This window comes from Amblyomma maculatum, chromosome 4 (genome assembly GCF_055883805.1).
Source record: "Amblyomma maculatum isolate TAMU_Amacu chromosome 4, ASM5588380v1, whole genome shotgun sequence".
NCBI lineage: Eukaryota > Metazoa > Arthropoda > Arachnida > Ixodida > Ixodidae > Amblyomma > Amblyomma maculatum.
Window position 1 is genome coordinate 28,924,639 of NC_139347.1, and position 23,913 is coordinate 28,948,551.

Sequence of the window (23,913 nt, forward strand, 5' to 3'; positions counted from 1 at the left end):
GGAAAAAGAATGCAAGTTCCTCGGTATCTGATAGCAGGTTTTGTAGCACTTTCATACAGTTTTGCGGCACTTGCGGTAGCATTGTAAATGGCTAATGAAAATTGCACCACTGTGTTTTATTGTTGTAACAGAAGATGGGTTCATTGCGGATAACTCACAAAACTTTGGGCCCGAGAATTGTTTCGAAACTTGAACTCTAACAAGAGCAGCAAAAAAATAAAAAAGAACGTTGTTTACAAACAAGGCGGCGGTTGCTGGTTTGAAAACTTTGCTTCTTAATCAAACTACGTCAATAAAGATACGGTTTGGAACGACAAGAAATACTTTAAAATGGGGTTCCTTTATTTTAACGAATTATGAAAAAAATCTTCAATGGTGAACGGGAGTTCATCTATCTCCGAAACGTTACTGTGCGTCCTGGTCACCGGAACGGAATGTTGCGTTGAGTTTTCCGAGACATATCTGTTGTCCTTTGGATTCACCGGTGTCTTGAATTCAAACACGTCTTCTGGTCTTATGTCAATAGTAACGCTGTCGCTGTCAAGCGTGCTGTTCCCACTTGAGATGTGAATGGCAGAGCTGTTAGCCAGTACCGTGCCAGGGGACATGACAGTAGTTCTGTTAACGCTCTCGCTTGTGTCTGTGACGTTCCTACTCTGGGTTGCGGTGCTACTGTCCGCTACGCTTGCACTTTGTGTCTCGTGAGGGGTTTCAGTGGCGTTGTCAGTGTAGTTTGCCTGTTCAGCTAGGCTTGCATTACGTGCCTCGTAAGTGGTCTCCGTGGCGTTATCAGTGTAGTTTGCCTGTTCAGCGATTGTAGTGTGGGTGGCGTTGGCTGATATATGAGAGGCGGTTGGATGGCGCTTTGTACGATGCCAGTCTTTCCGCGACTTGGAGGTACTGTGTGTCTTCGTGGGCGCCCGTTTTTTCTTCCTCGATGACGTCTCGGAAAACGGGGGAGGAGGATCCGCTGGAGGAAAAGCACGTTCGCTATCTGAAATCACAACATAGAAAACGTCCACTGGCAGCAATGCAGGGTAGATATGGTCTTCACAACTGTGATACACTGCTACGCCACAGAGATGCTTGTAGTCGAAAGCAATGAAATTTGCTGGAACTATTACTAAAAACGAAACGGGGACAGGGTTGATACGTCATGGCTAACCTCACCACGCGTTGTGACTGCAGCAGCTATCATGCGTACGTTAGCCAGTCTGAAAATTTACTCCGCGGCAAATCTGAGCTAATATGACCGTAATCATCATCAACCGGACTACACCCCCTGCAGGGCAGATGTTTTATTATCCCTCCAAAAAACCCTCTTCTTTACCCGCTATACATCCAACTCATCGCCGCAAACGTTGTGACCCCATAAGCCCAATTACAATTATACCGCCGCCTATTTCTCTTGACTTCTTTTCAAATCCAGTTTTTGTTTGCCAATAACAATCGCTTATCTTGTCTTCGATCGCCTCGCGAGCCCTGTCAACGTCCATTTCTTTATGATTTCGGCTACACTTTACTCTTCTGATTCTGATACACTTTACTTTTGAGGTATACACGCAGTGTGATAATAATGACCTGAGAGTGTACTTTAAAACGTGCCCCCAGCCCATTCTGATTCTTCTCTTATTAATGCGAAAGCCCTTCTCGGCTCATGAATGACGTCACCAGAGCAGGTCGGTAGAGTGTGTGGGCAAAGCCTGCCATCAAAGCATGTCCGCACGAACTGCACCGTAATTGCGTGGGTAATCAATAAGCGCCAGATTCGGTACCCAATCTATTTAGAGTATGACCAACTCGATGCGGCCTCCAAATTTGGCCTTCTGGTCCCCTCAAATTTGACCTTTTTAGAATTTGACCAAAGTTGATGTTGAACCTAGTACGAGCATATGGCCATCTATAGTGGTGACTTCCAAGCTTAAGTGGGTAACTCCACTAATTTGACTTCATCCGAATTTGACCAAATCAAAGTTTCTATAACCTAATTTGAACATGGCTAATTAATTAAGGACTTCCGAATTCGGGTTGGCCACCCCCAAAATTTGGTCCGTTGATTCCCAAAAATTTAACTTTGCATTTGACCACCAAAAAACTGCAACTAAGCAACGGTTCTGAGAAATGCAGAACTCACAACAGAGCTAAGCACGGAACTCGCAATGCTCCCGTATTTCTGCACGCAAACAGGTTTAATTGCGTGCTTGTAAATTTTTTTCACTTTCGTGGCCCGTATGTGCGATAACGAACCGCCCTAAGTAGATGTATTTCTTCTCCGATGTATTAAATGCCTCACTACCTATGCCAAATTGCTTTTCTTTAAAGAGATGAATGAAAGGTAGTTTAATTTTCGGAATGTTAATTTCTAGGCCGATCATCGTGAATTACCTGCCTGTCATTTACTTAGCAAGGTAATGCCATTACCATTAATTCGTGTCCTCGGGTGTTTCCAATCGAGTACTATACGTTCCGTAAATGCTGTGTGACAGCTGATCAGGGTGTCGAACTGAAATTCTTTTGTGTTCGGTTCGGGTTTGGGTCCACGTCTTTCGGGTTCGGGTTCGGCTCCAAAGACACATTCAGTTCCGGTTCGAACCGGTTCGACCCCGCCCGAACCAATTTAAACGGGTGAAGTAAAAAAAAAAAAAAAAAAACTTCGATAACAGAGACAATTTCAGGGACCCTGTGTTTTGTAAGTGGTCTCATTCCACGAGTGGCATTGGAATGAAGATTCCATTTACCCTTTTCCTGTTCTGACTTTTTTTTACATCCTGCATTGCTTCTTCAAGCTCGCCTCTTCCCGCCACCTCACCGGCTTTTCTTTCAGTTTCTCATGCTGCTGTTCACCGAATGCACGATTACTGTCATTTCCTCCTCTGTTTCTTTTCCTCCTGGGGCCTAGTCGCAGGTTCCTTCTGTTCGCTTGACGTCACCCCTCTTCCTGCTTTTCAAAATTGTTTCGACTTCCCTCGTCACCGTGCAACCCATAGACCAGGTTACTCATTAGTTACGTTTTCTCTCAATGGTGGGCTTTTTAGCTTTCAGTGCCACCTTTCTAGACTGTCTTAGGTGTTCGCATCAGTGGTGGAGGATAAAACGATGAAATGCAGGCACCGTAGTTGTACGAGCCGAAAAGATAGCACACCAAATATAGCTTGCAAATTAATACTCCTACCAGTAATTCCAATCAGTTATTTGCTCCACCCAGTCTTCACATTTGGACATCGGAGCTTCACTCGTGACATTGTTTCACTTGACAATTGAACAAAAACAAGCAGACATTGCTAGGAACAAATGGACGAGAATACAAAAGGACAAATCGACTTATGGGAGCACCTCTGTCCTATGGTGCGATAGAACTCAAGAACAGACCGGTGAATTGCTGCTCAAGGTGGCCTTCCCACCATCAGCATGGGCTTATTATGCTGAAATCTCAGTCAACCAATTTGCATCTGCTGGAGTTGCATCGCATACGGCTGCTATACACGTGCCCTGTGACTCATTGCGACGTCGTCGAACGACGGGAAAATGAAGTGATTTGTAATACATTTTTTTAACAGATTCGTCATTTCGTTTTTGAGTTGCACATGGTTATATACTTATTTATCTAAATATGTAACTCAACTTACGAATTATATGAATTATTCCACGAATGGGGCAACTTTTTCCATGAGCAGCGCCACTGCGCAGCGCAGCGGCTACCCGTGTTCGGGGTGAAACCATAGCCTGACATCAGAGATTGGTGCTATGCATGTGGCGATATAGTTTCCTTTGTGCTTCTCATCTTTTTGCAAGGTACGATTTTTCAGTATGGTTGTGATGTTAGCGGTGTGCAGTGGCGTTTTTGTAAACAAGAAGAGCGCTTTACAAGCAGCGGTAAAAGAAAAAAAGTAATGAAGGTATTGCCTGCAAAGTGGGTCAGAACATACCATGAACCGGCTCGGAGCGGTTCCTCCGATTTGTTCCGGTTCGGGTTGAGTTCCGAGATGGCGAAAAAAAAATCGGGTTCAGTTCGGTTCCGGTTCAGGAAAAAAATTTGGTTTGATTCCGTTTTTGATTTGACACCCAGCTGCTGAGGTTTAGAGCGAGTTAACAGTTTTCTTGTAATATATGAAGGCTATACATATGGGTCGGTATAATTTGCTCCTTTCTCTACCACTTTGTTGCTTTGTGTAGCAAGGTCTACGGTTAAGTACTCTTTCCGAAAGCTTTCCTTCTCCTTTAGACGGTTTCAGTCAAATGTTTTCCTGATTCAATTGTCACTTACTTTAGTAAACACTGCGTAGGCAACGGACAGTAAGCTGATCGTTCTGCGTAATTTTCCAAGCCCTGGACGTCCCTTTTGTGCTATTAGTGTTCATCTAAAAACACGATTTTCTGGAGGTCATGAGACCTTGTCAGCTTTTCTAGCATGATACTTTCATCGTCCTTCTACAGATTTACTGTAGGTCTTATGTGGACCAGATCCTCCCCAGCCGGTTTCACCCTTCGCATTTTGTCGAAAGCTTTCATTACTTCCCTTTTCGTTACCTGTTTACCATTTGTCTTTCTAACTATTTTTTATTATTTAGGCTAATCTATACATATCAATGAATACCCTCGGCCACATTAACCCAAATATCCACATAAGAATCTTGCCTCTGCGTACACATCGTATTTTTATGTTGCCTGTGAAGCATTCTATAGCTGCGATGTATACACCCATGCGATGTCCACCGGGAAGTATGGCCAGGAGAATAACTGTCATGAAGACGCCTACTCCATCTGATGTCTATGCGCCTCATTCGAAATGCGAAGAAAAAAAATATCAACTCGCCTCAAGTGGGCGCATGGCGGGATCAGCATTGCCGTGTTGCGTTCTCACCTGCGTATTCATCCTGCTTTCTAAGCGCTGCACCGGTGGTCACCTCCGGAGCCTGGGGTATTAGCGTGAACAGCACTGGAAAGCAAAAACGCGATGAAGAGCAGCGAATTGTCCGAATTCTGTGAAGGCTATCAAAATAATATAAAAATATGGGCCTGCCTCGGATTCGTCTCTCTATTTAGGTCTTGTTTCGCAATCTACCACTATGTTATTAGCATAAATGATGATTTTACTCTTGGTAATGTGAATAAATATCGTTGGCGTGCACATACAATGCTTCTGAATTGTTCTTTTGCTTCGCATATTGATGCCATGCATGACTGGGCGAAGATTGCATGGTTTTGCTAGGGCTACGAACTGTGCTTAATGGTGTGAGAAATGTGTTTCTACCGATACAAGTACCGCTTGCAGCTCACCTCGAGTCATTTGATCGTTGGAAACACCGGAACCAGAAGTGGTAGCCACTTCCGGTTCTGGCGGTTTCATCAGATGGTCCGAGGACAGGGAGATACTGCTCAAAAAACGACGCAAACTCGGAATACGGACTCATTCTATGCTTGGATCGGCGCATGTTGCGTCTCTTGCCTTCCGGATACATGCAGCATTCAGAGCATGACGCCAGCCTCAGCTACGCCCTTCCGCCTCCAACAGCGCAAATCATGTGTCACGTGGTCACGCGTAGGCGCACGCACCCATGATGCCGCGCAATTCTGTCTACCTAGGAAGCTAGCATCGCCATAAAAAAAGGCATCGCGGTGGCTCACTGCTTACAGCCCCTGGCTGCTTAGCACGAAGCCATGACCGTATAGCGGGTGCGGCGGCACGCGTTTTGATCAAAGATAAGCGACAAAGATTCCTGTGTGCTGTGCAATATGCCAGCGTACGTGTAATAACCCAATGTGACCCATATTATAACCGAGCTTGTCTCTACGATGACTCTTTGTTTTTCCTTTTTGGTTCCTTTTCCTTTCCTTATGCCGTAGTTTCAGTATCCACCAATAATTGAGCCAGATTTGAGCCTCTCCTTTGCAGGTAAGAAAATTTTAATACCGGGTGGCGTTTTGGAGTGTTTGGTGTCGTCTCATGCCCTTTGCTGCTTAGCTTTGTCTTGTTAGCGCGCCCCGCTAATAACGATGCAGTCAATGCAAGGCGCATGACCTAACACTGTGCACCAGGTGGTCACGTGATTGAGGACGCTGTTTGCCGACTAATGCGACAAACATTACTACGCGTTTGACAGACAGTAACCTTCGCCTTAGCGTCGGAAGAGAGGGTCATATATATGAATGAATTTATGATTGCAGGAGGGCTTGAAGCTCAGCGTGCTGATAAAGACGGTGGGGGTAGAGAGAAGGATCAGTATAGTGGGCGGCCTACGAAGTATGGCACGTCGCTGCATTTATAAGGCGGAGCTTGTATTCTCGGACGAAGTTCAACTGCTTGCGAGAGTTTCGGTAGGACCTTGTCTCGATCGAATTCACTCATCGTAGCGTTGGGCATTTAAGGCTATGTGACGAGACGAAGGCTGGTCTTTGAGGTGCTCAGCGTCGGGCATCTGTTGAGAGCTACAGGCGCGAAATGAGCTGGGTTGAGGTATTGGGTTTTGTACTGTTCATTGGGATTTCTTTGAGAACGTGATGGTGCCATTCCATTTACTGAGCACTTACTCGGTGATCGCGCTACGCGCGCGCACCATGTTAAGAAAGACCTTGGCCGTACGACCGGGAGATGTCGAGGTGTAGAGCCTGAAGCTTGGGTTTGCCAGTTATATTATGGCCTGCTTTTGAGCTATTTACATATGATGCTCGGCTCCGCATGGTGCATTTTCGCATCACATGCCAGCAAATAGTTAACTCTGCTTTTCGTTTTTGAATAAAAAAGGGTGTAGCTTGTACCTGTCACACTGTACCGTAGTGACGGCCACATACCTTGCATCCATCTCTGATGGTGCAAGGGGGTGTGATATAGATAAGGAAACGCACATTTAAGGGTGCAGTTTTTTGTTCGCAGTGCACCAGGACAGGCCTCCTCTTAGGCGCTGGCCAGGAAGGCGACTTGCAATTGGTGTATTTTGGTCAGCTCGTTGTTAGTTTCTTTTTGTCTGAAGTTTCTTCTGTCACACTGTACCGTAGTGACGGCCACATACCTTGCACCCATCTCTGATGGTGCAAGGGGGTGATATATAGATAAGGAAACGCACATTTAAGGGTGCAGTTTTTTGTTTGCAGTGCACCAGGACAGGCCTCCTCTTAGGCGCTGGCCACGAAGGCGACTTGCAATTGGTGTATTTTGGTCAGCTCGTTGTTAGTTTCTTTTTGTCTGAAGTTTCTTGCTATATATTTTCACTACACAAAGCAATGTTTTCGGAAAACCTATCCAATGTTAAAGACATGGTTTTAACGGGCAGCTTCCAAATAACGGCTGTGTACTGTAAGACCGGACATAATAATTACTCGATCGGTGGACCACGAAAATACGTCGCTGCATTCGTAGCGCTTTTGCGGCCAACCAAATAAACAACGACACTTCACTCAGCAGATTAGCAGGACCTTCTCGTAGTCAGTTAACAGGAAAGGTCTTGTTCTTTTGTTCGTAACTTACTAATCAGAATTCTGCAGGGACTTCTTCGCTACTTACTAATGAGTAGAATTTCGCAAGGAGTTTGCATGTGTACAGTTACGAATAAACTAGTACGGACACATAAAGCCATCAGGTGCAGTACGCAGAATTTAAACCACCTCATGGTGGCCGGCTGTGTATATTCTATCTGTAATGCTGTATATTCTTCCGATTTTTCTCCTCAAAGATGCTCACGAACATTTTAAACTGAAAAGTGTAGCAAGAATGCTGGTATAATTGTATCATATAAACTAATTCTACTCAATATATTACAGGCAATACTTTTTCAAAGCATTGAAGGACTCTGCTTTTACTGTACGACAGCGTCTTTGTAACAAAATGCTCACCGAGTCCAACAAGCACAACTCCCATCGCCAGCAGCGTGAACACTATGGGCAGTGGGTTGCTTTTGCTGGCTTCCCTGCGTTGTAAAAATAAACATAGAGTGAGGAAGTTTTTCCAAGCTAAACTGATGTGCGCTATGCGTTTCGAAAAATTCTAGATAAATTGATTTTTTTTTCGTTTTTTTCATGACGTCGACACAAGAGTAACGCGGAAAGCACTGCGTACAATGCATCAACATGGAAACAGATCTCTTAGGCATCAGCTCAGTTTTCTGTGTGTAGACACGAGAGAGAAAAGACACAACGCTGTGTTTATGTGCAGCTGTATTTATAAGCAGAAAATTATGGATACGTTGCCGTAAGATAACAAATCTGCTCCTCGGCATCATGTACTCGATGATACGCGTAACAAATTTTCTCCAGTTTAAACCTCTGGAAATGTGGGTTATTTTGTACACACAGACTTCGGAGTCCGGACAGGTGTGAAAACAAAGAGCTAAACATATGCGTGCTTATATAAGCTACGGTCTGCTGAAAACTTTACAGCCCACCATCTCATTTATTCGGAAAGCGTGGTTAAATGTAAAGTCCTGCGACAGAATGTACTCAAGAGGCAGAACAATCTAATCTACAGCATAAAATCATCTTAGTACTTCTTTTTCCAACTTGATAGTCAAATACCTATCACACGGTTAGAGAGTAGAGAGTGCAATAAAGCGGCCAAAAGACTTGAATTATAGCATCGAATTTTGGGCGCACTGAAGTGCTGGAGTTACACCATCGACATCATGGACTCGCAGCACATCACACCTAGTGTGTCCTTGCCAGCACATATAAGCGTAGCAAAGAAGGAGCTCTCGATATTCGAAGCTTCAACTTATCCGGAAATATTGCGTTCCCATAAAAGAACGAACGCTGTCCTTATCTGATTAACGCACTGTTGTGGCGGTAGAGGTACCCGTAGACATTCACGGCAGTCTCTTTATTCCACGGAGGCTATCTCTTATGCCTCAGGTAACAATCTCACACGATGTATATGTTATAGCTGATATGACAAATTTATTGCAACAAGGGATCTAGCAGTCCCATGATGTCAACGGGTAACGTAATGTGTTATATACACGGTTAGGTAGTGTGTTTTATGAACAATAAATGAACGATCACTGTAATTTGAATATGCAATGTTTAATAAACGGCACATGCAATGGATGTGTTTAGTTCGGCGCGGGAGGTTGGAGAACGGCACCAAATCACGCCTTGACCGCGAGCGCATACATAATGCACTGTGCTGACAGCAAGGTAGCGCTGTTCTCCCGCATTGGACTGAAAACAGCACCATCGTTAGATTATTTAATGTGAAATCGCGCTCCAAGTGGTTAAATGTTCTGTTAATTTGCTTACTTCGACCAGTGCTCTAATATAAGCGATACTATCTGCAGCATTTGAGATAATTTGCAGATTTTCGGTCCGTTGAACCTAACTATTCGCGGTGTACAATTTCCTGAAGACAACAACATTCGGCGAGTTCCTTCGTGTCGGCTTCGACGTTATACTTTAAGCTATTCTTCCTGAAAACCAAAAGCCAGTATATAAACGAGAAATACCACCGATAATAGCATAAAAATGCTTTTTTTCTTATACTAATAAGAATGCGCTTTTGGATTTTTTTTTTTATCAGACAGCGCCACATCGCGGTTATATGTTTATGACTTCGCTTTACTTGAGGGAATGTGCGGCCTGGCGAATGGAAAGCGGTAACGCAGTGAGCCTTGGCTAAAAGTGTCAGAAAAAGAGCGGAAGCACACTAATAGAGTAGAGGCGCCAGGCTGCAGCAACTAGCTGTACAACTACTCCGATCGCAAAATAATGGCAACAGATTCCGTGTAAGATTTCACTGGAACCTAAGAGGGGCCGCTTCTCCGCACTGTTTAGAGCTGTACTGTTCTGTACTGTTTAGTTCGGGTCCTAACCAATCCGCCAACCTGGAGTCATCCTCCCGGCCGCGGAAGGCACGCCACCGGCACCGCGGCCTTGTTCCTACGAGTTCGGATGCCACATCTTAAAAGAGCCGCCGCTTGTGCAGATCTTGTGGGCAAACCCGTGCCAAGCTGCCCTTCGACAATGGGCGACCTCTCTGACTCTCAACCGCAGTTACATCAAGTTGACATCCGATCATGCGTGTAACGTGGGAGACATGGGGAAGATTTGCTTTATCTATACAGATGTCGATCAACATGTGTGAGCTCCATTGCCCCTAATGCAGGGCAAAAAAAAAAAAAGTGTCGACTCAAAACCACTGCGGTGGCTCAGCGGACAGGGCGCTCCAGTGCTGAGCCCGAGGATAAGAGTTCGATCCCGGCCATGGCGTCCGCGTTTCGATGAATGTGGACCGTACGGCGTCCGTGTGCTCTGTGAGGTGAGTGCACGTTAAGGAACACAGTGTTGTGGAAATTACCGTTTTTTTTTTAATATGCATCGGCTTCGCACGGTGCACAGACGCCTGACATTTTGTCAAATGTAAACGCACCCATCGCGGCCGGGATTCAACCCGGGCCTTCCGGTAAGAATTGGTTGTGGCGGTCAGTATAGTTCGTTCCACACATATGTACAGTGCTTCTAGTATCGTGTAAAGGAAATAAAACAAAATTGTTGCGTAGACAGTGAGTTTTACTGGCGATACATACTTACTTTTCGCGCGTAGTCCAGTAACACGCGAAACGCACAGGTGTGAACGCCTTGTTCTTGGAAAAAGTCTGATATTTCATTTGTTCTACAATACACCACTAGTAACTAGTGGGTTCTTTACGAGTGTAATCTGGTCTGTGCATCCCGTACATAAGGTGTCCAACGGTGAGGGAATATGTTGTCTTGCCAAATATCATTGGCATACCTGTTTTACCTGGGTTCATTACCTTTCCGTAAATACTTTGAGTTTTGTTTCCTCAGGCCGGATGACCTGCTGATCACTCTTTTATCCGAGAAACATTCATTCAGTCATATTGAACGTGCGTTTGCTTTCCATGTTTCCATGAGTATGGGGCCTCCTTCCTGGCAGCTCCTCCATGCGTGATGCGTGCCGGAACTAGAAGAAGTCGCGTGTGTTTAGTGTGTGTATCATGTATCTCGAGCGAAGCGAAATAAACAAGGGAGTCTCCTTTCTACGCTCGTCTGGCCGTTCCGCTGAGCGTCGGATGGATGGTGCAGTGTTGCGTCGTCGGACCGGCTCCTGAGGTATATCTAGATACTTTTAGACTCACCTAGCTACCAAAAAGAAGGTCTTAGCTCCGGCTAGAAGTTACAGCTTTTCCACTAAAGTGTCTATGAGACCTTGTAACAAAGAAATCTAAAATCGTAAGGGCAGTACTATGTCTAAGATCATACTTGGTCTAAATGGAGGACGGCGTCATAATCCGGCTATTATTGGAATCAGAAATTATTGAAATAAGAAATCTGAATTACGTACGAAGGGAGGACCCCAACCTTGGGCTCTTCATTTTGACCATCAACGAAAGAAAATATGATCAGGCCGAATCGGTTTATTGTAATGAGAGCTCCTCCGCAGAGACTACAAGAGGGAACGAAGCAACGGTGATGCCTCTGTGTCAAACTGTATGACAAGGTCCCGGCGAATAACGACGAAACTGGTGAGGTTTGACATGGATGAGGAAATGTGAGTTTTTCTGTTATTTTGTGGTCGACAGTGTTGTTCTAGTAGCCCCTCCATGCGTGCTGTGCGCCGGAGCCAGGATGAGTTGCGTGCGTTTATTTTGCGTATCATATATTCTGAGCGAAGCGATAAAAACAAGGGAGTCTTCTTCCTACGCTCACCGAGAGCAGTCTGGCCGCTCCCCTGAGCAACGGATGCACGGTGTTGAGTACCGTCGTGGGACCGGCTCCTGAACAGCGCCGCGAATACGACACAACGGTAGGTGTATGCACTACATCCCGTAAAACTCCACTGTACTATTTTCACCTGCAGTCCTAAGAAGATCGCGTCCTGGGTTATTAAAAGTGGTTCATACTTTGAGAAATGCGATCACCCGTCTTTAGAACAGTTTCTACACCAAGATAATGTTAACTGGCAGTCAGTTGCATTCAAACCTTCAAACTTCTGAGTCAGTGTCAAGATTCAGTAATATTTTCGGCCCAGGGAGAAGCTTCAGTGTGTGCTCCAGCACACCTAGCAGTGTCATGCGCAGGAGCATTACATGCCAGTGACAGCGGGGCCAGGTGAAGGTTTTTGAAGTTTCGCGAGAACCTCGTGTAAGCAATATTAACCTCAACACGAATACCTCCTGCGCAAATAATTTCAGAATAACACGATTACTTAGCAGAGCCAGCGACTGCTCCCGTTCTGTCAAATGCAGCCACGACTGGTCGCCCAAGCCAGCATGCCTATAGTGGCCACACCAGGCGTTAGATGGCAACACTCCTCGAATATGGCAGCTCCCATGAGACAGTAGTCTAGTAGCAGAATCGCGTCTGAAGCGTTAATTTATACTTACTCAAATACAGGCTCTAAAAAAGAACAATGTAAAGAGAGCAAAAGTCATAACCTGAAGTGCTCTGACCTCTGCATGAAAGAGAGCGTTCACGTAAGGGAAGTTAAGGAACAACATAAGGTGGGAAACTGAGATCTGCGTTGTTGCAGCAAAGATAGTACACTCAGTTTAAGTGTATTTTGCCGTTGATAACTGAAAAAGAAATACAGAAGCGCACTTGATCACTTACCCCTTCTCGGAGCCAACGCCATGATTGAGACTGCTCTCTTGGCTGAAAGCAAGAACTGCATTAGTCAGAGTTCTATTGTGACAAAAGTATAATAATATTCGTTATCACTGAGGGGACGGTCCTGTATTAAAAGCAGAAAGCGAAAAAAGTATGTTTCAAAGTAGGAGTAAGCACACCTCCACTATGATAACGACTACGCTTTTCAAAAGTCGTACTTTGCAGTAACGTTTGGCGCCGCGGCAGATTGTGTTGCCTTCCTTGTAACAGGTAATGCGCTATCGATCTGGCCTTTTCTCTGACTGCTCAGTAAAATATATATAGTAACACCTTCGCTTTACATATTGGAACAAATGGGGCACTGTTGAGCACACGCTTGACTCAGTCTGTGGGCAGGAAGTTGCGGGAAATGTTGCAATCAAGTGTATGCGCTTGGACGGCCACCTGAATTAGCATTTCAGCACCTCAATTAAGAAAAGGGCATATCAATGCACTAGCCTCACCATGTGCGCACCGTCTAGCAGGCGCGGCCAATTAAGAGCCACTTCTCACACACCTGACGTGAAATAGATAACAGAGACCAAATAGAACCTGTCACATCATAGACTTGTGCCATTAGTCGCTGCTCAATCATTCCTTTCTGTATCGGTGTAGCTCTGTCGTCGATTGCTTGACATAAACGATCGTTCATTAGTATTGCGTGTACGGATGCATTGCTGGGTGCACAGAAACGTGTCAAGCTTCTTCAGCAGGGAAATTATTTTAGCTGTACATATTAATAAGCGTAAACAAATGGCGCACTTACCTGCCATCTTTTTCGCAGAGGTGGGCAATAATCAGCAAAGATAGACGGCCGCTAGCATTCGAGAACACCTTCTTCTTTCTCATGCGTGCTAACAAAGAGCGCTGAGAAAGAAAAATAAATATAAAGTGATGTCCTTGGACATCAAAAATGCGAGGAAGTAAAATAGTGTTTTATCTTATTGCCTATGGCCTGCAAAAAGTGCATAATTAACCTTCATGCATGTTCGCAGAAGCAGGGAAACATACTGTGCACAGGTATTATCGCTGCTTTTCACTGGATTTACCAATCAGTTCTAATACTTTCTTCACTCTGCAAATACTTTCCTTATTGTTGCGATGTCAATATAAAGTTTAAAAATAAGGGGGACACTTAAGCTCCACTGTTAAGAGTATGCATGACGCGATAGCGCCTCATACAGAAAAACGATGTTTTGTCACTTTTTATTTTTTAATGGTTTTGTTTTTCACTCATCATAGTTTTTTAAATTCTTATTTTCTTTAATATTGTTTCGCTTTTTGAATTTTATTTATTTGTGTTCATTTTTATTTTATTTTTAACATTTAGATTTTTTGTTTTCTTACTTTTTGTACACCAATTGTTAGCATCAGCAAACATTGGCTTTCATTCTGAGCAGTTTGGCACCCTTGAATTCATTTTCCCGAATTTAGATATTTTCAATTAAAGAATTGATCAATGATACACTCTAAATTTTCTTTTCAGACGTTGAATCCTCCCTTTTCCAAAATTTTCATTTTTAATTCATCAGTTATCAATTAATTACAATGATTTTATTAACTCGTCATGGCCTATCATACATCAATTTATCATCGATCACTAGAGCCACAAACTATCATAATACGCTTTTCTTTTACGCAGCCCCGCTTATTTCCGATACGCGGTGCCAACTACTGCTATTACTACTATGACGAAGACTACAGATTTTCGGCCGAACCAGCTCTACAAGCTATCACTTAATAAATCTTAATCGTGAAAGCGATGATAACTGACATTACGTACGCGAGCGTGAGGCAAGGATTCATCCTTTCTGAGCGCTGAAGCTTAGCGTTCTTCCGATAGCGTTCTTACCACATAGCGTTCTTACCACATAATGACATAATGCCCTTGGGGAATAATTCGCTCGGTATTGAGTGCCAAGGCCTGCGCTGATCACGCTTTTTAAGCGATAGCACTTAATAATGGCAGCTAAAAAACTACTTTGTGGAAGTTAAATTTTTTTTCACACTTTCGAAGTAAGCACTATCTATAAATGCGCCCAATTCGCTCGAGCTTTGTCGATTCGACCGGAATATGCTGCCTAATTTTTGCAGAGCGCTGGCGTCAAATAAGTATAGACTGGACCCAAAATTCTGTCGGAATTTACCACCGTTAGCAATTGGTGTAAACGCCGCAGGATCAGCCCTCATTTTTGTACACTAGCTTCTTCTTAAAAAGAAAAAGAACTTATCGCAGGCAGGAAAGTCCAACAGATCTGCCTTCTTTGCCGCATCGTACTTTTCTGAAACACTTGTCACTTAAATTAATATTAACGTTGAATGCCACCATAATGCCACTGAATAATAACTGCATGCATATTTAAAAAGAAACAAAATTGATTTTCTAGCACAATTAGTGAAAATACCGCAGCTATTCCACAATCATACTCAGAAACGGTGGGAGAATGCTAGTGGCGCGGGTGCGTGGCTATTATTGGGAATTCCTTAGAACGTGTCCCGGCAGAACATCTCATCCCAGCCACGTCTTTAAAAGTTTTGCAACCAAAGGCGATGAAAAACAACGTATTTTGAATTGTAGACGCACAGGTGAAAAAAAACTGTGTGCGTGCTCTGATGATGGTGCTTTGCTGAGTGACTGCGGTGTTCCAGAAGTCTGCTTTGCAAAAATGAACATCGTCTCACAGCTGCTGCCATTTGCGGCCGCTAGTTCTGCGAGTTATAAATTTTAAAATTTTTTTGTGCAACTTGAAGTGGGCATTAATAGGTAGTGTGCGTGATTCCTAAAAATAGAGCAAAACTTGCGTGCTTCAACTTTCAAACAATGAGAGCATGAAAGCTTCGGCCAAACTGGCATGGATTCATTCAAGGAAACTTCCACAGTAGTAACGCTTTAGAAAAACGGAATAAAAATAAGAGGTGTACTTGTATTCCTACGAGCAGGAATGCGAAAGTATCGCGATTACACCGCCTAGTTCATTATGAGTTGTGCGTTTGGTTGCTCAGTACTGTTGCTTAGTTGCCGTTTATGATGGTCTGATTAGAAAGAAGTCAAATTGTTGTGGTCAAGGAACCAAATCTTGGCAGTTGCCCACTGAAATTTGGAAGTCACAATTGAGTTGGTTATATTCAAATGAGGTTACCCCCCCACGCACACACTCACACACACGCTCACACAAAACAGCAGCAGTTCAAAACCGTTGGCCCGAGAGGCCATTAGCATCGGATCGTAAAAATCAGGAAGGAGGCAAAACCGTAGTGCCGGCTATTCTTTTTTTTTTTTTTTTTGCTTTGGCGTCGACGGGATGGGCTGCGCGTGGCTACTTTTTGTTTCTAACGATGTCCCACCAACTGGCCTACTACCACGCTCTATCATGCTTTTATTAGCCGTTTCCTGTCGGAACATGCCCACAAGAGCGAAGACAATAATTTATTTACTATTTCTTTTTTTGTTTTCAAGCCATTCGTTTGCTGGCTCCTCTTGCTCCTCGCTTCTGTATTAGGACGAGTCTCACGGGGTCGCCAGCGTCACGTGACCTTTTTGTTTGGGGTGCAAGATAACTTCTTGCCTATTCATTCGACGATCATTGGTACTTTTAGAGCACACATGCATTCATTTAGCCTTTAGCCGATATGCGTGCGCTATAGGATGCTGCTTCTCACCTGGTCGCGCATATTATCTTTAGAATTTTTGTCCTATTCTAATTAGTTACCGGAGGCCTGTGCACTGCTCCACTTCTATATTTAGAGGTGAACTGCTCTCCTTGTTTGCCGGGCCCTTCGGGTAATTATCTTAACTTTGCTGCATTCTAATGGCTGAATAATGTGGCACAGGATGCCATAATTGTTTGTGCCCAGTTCTTCATCGATACCATAACTCTAACTCACGCCTGCTGCGGTGCTTTGGTGTGGTGGCGGTGTGGTGCTGATGGGGCGTCCACAGTTTTCTAGACGTAGAGCAGCGGTTATTTTGTTATTTTTGAAGCTTGAAATTCTTTCACGAGGGTAAAGGCCACTGCAGACTTGAGCTTTGCTACTAATATCTATATGAGACACGTGCGCGCTACGCCTGCACGGGAATGCGTGGCGTGCTTCTGTCTACACTCAATGACGAGACAGACTGTCACTGTTTTATAAGCAAGTCTTCTACTTTCCGAGGGGTTAATCTTCGTTTCCAGAATTGGTGGACAGGAAAGGCATGCTGACCTTAAGGTGACAGCGAGGTCAGCATCCGCCGCTTTATGCCACTTACAGACACGAGCCTTGAAGGCTCCTTTCCCGGGTGACTTTCCGTTTATTGAGTCCCTGACAGTCATTCGTCGCTAATTTAACGCCAGCAGATTTCTTTAGGACTTAGTAGAATCGGAAGTGGAAGGTTCTAATGCGTGCACTGGCAGTGGCATTAGTTACGGACAAAAGTTGGTCAAGGTTCTAGCTTCCACGAACCAGTGAAACGTTCCGTTGTTTCCAAATACCTATCGGTACATGTATTAGATGCTACCACATTTTCAGCCCGTGGATGAAAAACGAAATGTTTAAACATGTTCATATTCTGTTCATATAATTCGAGATAAGTTAAAACGCTAGATTTCTGTGCTATTGGTGGGATCCGAAGCGATGGTTGAGTGTTTATGGCATCCGACTTCTTAGCCGAAGGGATCGTGTTCTGTCCTAGCAGCAGCGGGTGTGTCTGAATAGGGCCGAAGCACAAAGATGGTCCGAGCGCTTTGCGATGCCGGTGCAAGTTAATGATTACTGGGTGCTTTGTATTAATCTGAAGTCACCCACTACGGCCTCCGTCGAAGCCGGCATGTGGCCTTGGGACATTAAACCCTCCATTCGGCATTGGACGATCGCACTTGTGGGTGGGTGTCAACTCGCCGATCGTGCAAGAGAAATGCTACGGCGGCAGCATCACATCATCGCAGTGTTATATACCTGGTCTTATTAAGAAAAAGATTTTTATTTAAATATAGGCTGCAGCATCAAGTCCCAACTGCATAGGGATGAGAGGCCTCGTCATACACTAACTGCCTTTAGCTTTTGTTCCTACATCAGGCATTGTATTTGTCTGCAGTCAAAAAGTGAAATAAATAGATAAATAAATAAATAAATAAATAAATAAATAAATAAATAAATAAATAAATAAATAAATAAATAAATAAATAAATAAATATAATGAACGCTAGCCGTCAATAGAGCCCCGTCTAAGTTCGTGCGACATTAAAAAGTGTAAATAGCAGACCAAGCAGCACAATATAAACACAAAGCGTCGGTTCTCAGTCACATTGGGTCAGAATATACATCGGGAGACTGGTAGTGCTTGGTTGTTGCTTTGTCTTTTTCATTGCCGCCACATCGATCCCCCGCAGGTCGAAGTGGCAGTCATAATAGGTTGGCATCGTCGCAGCGACAGGCACTCGCGGTTGCACGAGGCTGTCAGCACGAGCTGCGCGCGACGCTGCATGGCCGGATGACGACGAGGACGAATACCGAGAAGATTCGCTCTGCCTTGGAGTTCGTGTCGCTGATTCGCCTCAAGCCTTAGCCACGCTGCGAAATCACATTGCTGCGACTCGGGTTCATCTTCTTCGAGGCCTGGAACGGATATCGAGTGGGCTGACTTCTTCCCCGAGGGCCAGCGGACTGCAGCTATCCGCGTCACTTGCGCGGCTGCCGGTGGAGAGGAGACGCCATGGAGGACGATCAGCTGGCTTGCGACGCCAAGTCGGAAACCGAGGTACGGGCGCAGACCTTGTTTTAATGCGATAGCGGTAAATGCCTCGTTCACCGAAAATCGGTCGTTGGCAGCCGGCGTCGGCGACCTTACACCGGCCTTGGTGTTGTGATCGAAAATTACGAGCATGGCGCTGGCAGGCGGTGGATGGCAGGTGACATGGCCTAACATCAATTCCTTATTATCTTAGCCAAAAGGCCGAATTTATTTTCGGGAAACCGTGGACAGGTTTCTGGCAATTCAGAAATCTGCCTCGGAACCTCCCAAGTTGCTCTCAAGACTAGAGCCTTTGTTGTGTATGCGTGAATTTTAGTGCGACGAAGCCCGTCCCATGCTGCCTGGTCACGAGGTGTCATGTGTAAATAGCGTTTTGTGTGATTTTTGTTGATTTTGGTTGGGTGAAATGTGATGTGTCAAAGCCAGACAGTAAAGAAAAAAAAAGGCCTAACATTAAACGGACCTAGGCTTGCCTGACATTACGTTTGACAGGAGCTGCCAACTCGGACCTATCCTTTCATATTGGAGGGTGATGTCAGAATCAGCTTGCCAAGATCCTTGCATTAACGTTACTCCTACGCCACGTATGTACGTTGATACTGCTTGTTTACGGTGGGGCTTCTATATGTGAGCTAGTGGCCTGGGCTATTGCGTCATACTCTTCAAGGCGGAGCTTAAGTGTTCCCTATACTTTTTTTTTTTATTTAAGCACAGTCTATGGCAGTTTTGATTTCCCTGATAGAGAGACGTAATGACGAGTCCAGGACTTACATGTCGATGAGGAAAGTTTTACTGCTTATCGAAGAAAACATTTCATTTATTTTAGTAGGCAAGCGTGCTGTGCTAAGATTGATTGTAGCAGCGTGCCGACGAAAAGGAAATAACATTTGGGATGTGCAAAAGAGGAACTGAACCAAGGTGCAATGTGGAAATAATGTTGGAAGGATTTTCAGGTATGCTTGTAAGCTGCTGACTGGATAGCAGCCAAGTATCACGCACTAGAACATTGAGGCCGCAATAGTGTTTTCGTTGTTTGTAACACGCGAATACCGTGAACCACTGAGGAGCTTTTCAACACGAATAAGACATCTGCTGGCCAACTGGGCTGGGCTAATGTACGTGCAATGCGTGAAGCAGTTATCAGAAATATTCGAGGTGGGCTGCGGAAGCTGCTGCGACAACCGACTGTAAACCGAGCTGTAAGCTGCAAGATATATGTCGGCCGTATCGCTTTGCGCGAGACCTAGATGGGTGTTATATGCCATACCGGGTTTCCCGTCCGCATAAGCACGGCTGTTCGGCTAATGCTTGGATCCAAGCTTGGAGAAGAAGGCAAGTAAGGTGGAGGTCTCCGTGGCTGCATAGCTGCCCAACTGGAAACATTTAGTTGACATTCGATTCAAGCCCATTCATTATAACACGACATTAACGGAAAGTGATACGTCACTGGATGCTCGTTTAAGCATTTACGAACTACGCATTTTGTCACCCGTTTCGTTTGTTTTTGTCACATATGTCTTAGCTGTTCAGCATTCATGCCTCTTTGAAAAATGAAGCTTCTCTTTGTAACATCTTAGTAGCCCACTCAAATTTACCAGGCCCATTTATTCTGTTTCGGCCGTGGATTGTCTGAAAATGCACACGCCAGGAATTCACCAGCTGTCTTTTTCACAAAGAACTGCGCGGTAACCTTGACGATAACTGACAGCTACAACCTGCATCTAGACCCGGTATATTCGCATAGTCCGAGAGGTTCTGATCCTCCTTACATTGGCGATGCCAGAGCTACTTCTCAGAATACGCTTTTTTATCAGTGTTTGCAGTATATGTTTTAGAAAGGAAAGGGCGCGGGCAGGTATAACAAATTACAGTCGCTTAGCTTTGTAGGGTAGGACGAGGGATCAGAGCTAGCTTATTTACCGAATGATAAACACAAAGATGACGCCACGCCTGACTTCTACCGTCCCCGAACTACCATCGAACAAACATATTAATCGCACTCGCCTGCTGACGATTAGGTGCATAACAGGTTGAGGATTTAGCGTATTTTATCTTTACGTAATGGTCTCGGTTGTCGTCATGTTAGGATTGAGCTGGCGAAGTTGGATTTCTCCGGAGAACAAAGTCCTGAGTGTGGTTCTAAATGGCGATGTGTTGAGCCAGCAACTCAACGCATGTACAGCCTTGGTCAAAAGTCCTGAAGGCAAAGAATTTTTATCTCAGCTGGGAAATGGTGCCGTCACGCCATCATCAAGGGCCAAATGGCATTTAAAATGCTATGAAATGGTGTTTTATTACAGCAAGAAACTACCTCATAGCATTTCACGGCTCTTTAATTTTTTATGGCTCAACGACGGCTTCATTTTTCTGCTGAGACAAAAATCCTTTGACTTCAGGACTTTTGACCAAGACTGTACATTTACAGTGGTCTATTTTTTGTTGCGGAATGGAAGAAGCGAACGGAATGACAACTACAACGACTATTACGACCTCACAACGCGAAATTGAGAGAAGTAGGCTGACTAGGCTGCTGCAATATAATGGGCACGCGCGGTATTATTCTGGGCGGACACCTGACCCGCGGTGTCAGTGAAGGACTCACTCACATTAATGGAACGTACAGTCCACGCTACAGTGCATGCATGCCCTGTTCCAGCACAGCTGTACTAGATACCTCGGCGTTATAGCATACTCCACTATACTGAACGTTTCTCGCAGAATAGTTGAGTTAATATTGTGTAGTTCTAATCAATATACGTTTTAGTCGTATGGCAGCGACACACTGTGGAATCCAGAAGTTTTGAGAGCCTGCTAGATTACCTGCTCTCGCTTCCGTTCATGCAGCATGGGGAGGAAGTGACTTCTGGGATGCCAGACCACGTACTCGCCGACGTTCTGTCTGCGGGACCCGAGCGCATCGATTGGCAGCTTGGCATGACCAAGGTGAGTGTCTGCTGTATAATGAAGTAACTGCGACCAGCCCTTGTTTGAAGCAGCGCCCTTCGGACGGTGCAGGTTCTAATAAGCACTATTTGCATAAAGAACAGCCTAATCTTACTATGCGTTTACCCACTCTTACTCAACCATTAAAAATGTTTGGTTTGGTTTTGGGGTTTAACATCCCAAAGCGACTGAGGCTATGAGATACGCCGTAGTGGAGGGCTTCGGTAATTTCGACCACCTGGGGTTCTATAACGTGCCCTGACTCGCACAGCACACTGGCGCGTAGCTGTGCGATGTCAGTGCACGTTAAAGAACCCCAGGTGGTCGAAATTTCCGGAGTCCTCCACTACGGCGTCTCTCATAGCCTGAGTCGCTTTGGGACGTTAAACCCCACAAACCAAACCAAACCTTTCCGCCTCCACCGAAAACGGGACGCCGAGGATGGGATTCGATCCCACATCCTTGGGCACATTAGTCGAGCGCCCTAACCACTGCGCCAACCCAGCAGGGTCCACTGAAAAGGCTGACGACCAAAGCAGTAACCGCATGAAGTGGTGTTATCTAAACGCGATGTACGATGGTGGCAACGATCGGCTGCCGCTACTCCTTATACACCGGCAAGAAGCGACGGGACTTGGTGAAAAAGAGCTCGTTAGAAAACCCTTCGTTACCAGATGAGTAGACTTGCACTTGCACGTACCTTCGAAGACTCTAAATAGCATTAGGCACAATAAGCTTAAGGCTGATAACACCCTTTTCTGTGTCAAAGCTCCTACTAGGCCTTCAGAGAACTGTTTAGGTTCTTGGTTAAATCGAAGTTCGTGCGCTGGAAGAATGTTTCATAACAGTACTAGAAACCAACTAGCCCAGCTTTCCACGCTTCGGATGCTTCTTTGCCAAAACTCGCCTGAAAAACAACTTCGCTTGATCGGAAGCCACATATGTACTCGCAACTTGTTTTCGATTATCTGATGTAGCGTTTTATATCAAGAGAAATTAATGACACGTAACCTGAGCGACATGATGAGCACATCCGTTCAGTGGAACTCCGTTCATCGTGCGGAGGCGACAAGCGGCGCGACGCCATGAATTATCGCCGCGCGGGAGTAGCCTTCATCAATAACATTCGAATAGATAAAAAATTGTGAGAATTCCAATGCAAGGCTATAGCAGTCGTTTTGCAGTAAAGCATTTATTCCCGAAGCTTTAGATATGTTGGACCGCTCTGCTCGAACGAGGCGCCTACAATTTTTACCTGCTCTGCGGCAGTCAAATTGGTTGGCATACATCGAAATCATTGCTAGGAATATAGTTACTGTCGAGAACTAATTAAGGTACATATATAGGTCGCAACGAGTAAAATATAAATTAAACATGTAAGTGGATGTAGCGCTATAGAATACTTATGAGAACATTTTTGTTTTATAACAGGAAACATGGCTGCATGAGTTTACTGTTGGCGTTGTAAATCGAAAAAAAAAAAATGTTATCGAGTGGGTCACTTTTCCAGTGGAAATAGTTCCGGCTATTATTAATCTGAGTTCGTTCAGGCCGGTGGTTTATCTTCATGAAGTCGAAACGACTGGCGCTTTATAATCTTCATGAAGTCGAAACGACTGGCGCTTTATAATAAAACCCGAGGATGCGCCTCACTCTATTTCTTTAACTTTAGCTCGAAAACTTTTGTGACCAGCCAAAAGGTTGAGAAGCGCAGTGTGCACGTGTGGACGTCGTAAAGAGATACATGGACGCAGAGCTATCACGGAGGCCTGCCTGATGTGCCGAGTGCTCAGTGACCTGATACATTTGCGGATGGGCCCCAACCAAACTACTGTATATTGTTCTCTAGTCTCTTTGTATTTTTACCTACCCTTTTCTTTCTCCCTATCGATCACCTCTTTGATTTCCTCTACCCCTTCCTCGCTATCCCTTTACTTGCACAGCCGCAGTTCAGGCTATCCCTTTACTTGCGCCGCCGCAGTTCAGGTGCTTCAGATATCAGGTAGCAGATACTAGGGCTGGCAAACATCTTTTCCTTCCTTTTGTATATATAATAAAATGACCACTACAACAACAACCAGCTGGTGCAATTAGTCAGATGAAAATAGGTAATACAGTACGTGTTACTCTGAAACCGTTGTTACGAATCAAACCTTATTGAAAGCGACGAGTAGTAAGAGTGAAAAACTGATGTGGAGGGGTAGCGTGATTGCCAGGGCCCCTTTCTTGCTGCCGCGAAGGGTAGTTGCATCGAAATAACCTCATTGACAAAATATACATATTGCACATTTGTGTCCACGGCAAGCTCATAGAGATAGGTAGCGCCCTGTCAAGAAGAATGTGCATGATTGCTGATTTCGTCCCTTAGCCACAGCTGAGCTAGGAGGATCGCAGTGTCAGTACACCTTGGCGCGGGCTTGTTTGCATGATTGAGGTCACATCCGAATCCTTACTAGCAAACCGCAGCGCAAGCAGCATTCGTTGCTTGATTTGCTGAAAGGATGACCTTCTCTTGTTTCTTGAGTTTTCGACGTGCGGCAAATAGGTAGACGAGAATGGCCCGAATGCACGGCTCAAGTAAAGGTCATCAGTGATCTTCGTCCACTCCCGGTACCTTGTAAACATCGCGCAGGTGCCCACAAAAGAAA

The 23,913-nt window shown here is 44.9% G+C and overlaps 2 protein-coding genes across 2 annotated transcripts in view; one reads left to right on the forward strand and one right to left on the reverse strand.

Moving 5' to 3' along the window:
• Window positions 1-336: 336 nt before the first annotated feature.
• LOC146190559 (uncharacterized) lies at window positions 337-5,499 on the reverse strand. Its single transcript, XM_084599806.1, has 3 exons — window positions 5,278-5,499; window positions 4,862-4,936; window positions 337-994 (listed from the first exon to the last, which is right to left on the reverse strand). Exons 1-3 carry the CDS (start codon window positions 5,345-5,347, stop codon window positions 342-344), a joined length of 798 nt encoding a protein of 265 aa, XP_084455932.1. The 5' UTR covers window positions 5,348-5,499; the 3' UTR covers window positions 337-341.
• A 15,676-nt stretch (window positions 5,500-21,175) lies between these two features.
• LOC146190560 (serine/threonine-protein kinase haspin-like) overlaps window positions 21,176-23,913 on the forward strand; it is a 38,933-nt gene continuing 36,195 nt past the window's right edge. Inside the window, exon 1 of the mRNA XM_084599807.1 lies at window positions 21,176-21,265. Within this exon, the coding sequence (XP_084455933.1) occupies window positions 21,191-21,265 (75 nt within the window). The 5' untranslated portion in view covers window positions 21,176-21,190. The remainder of the gene's footprint in view (window positions 21,266-23,913) is intronic.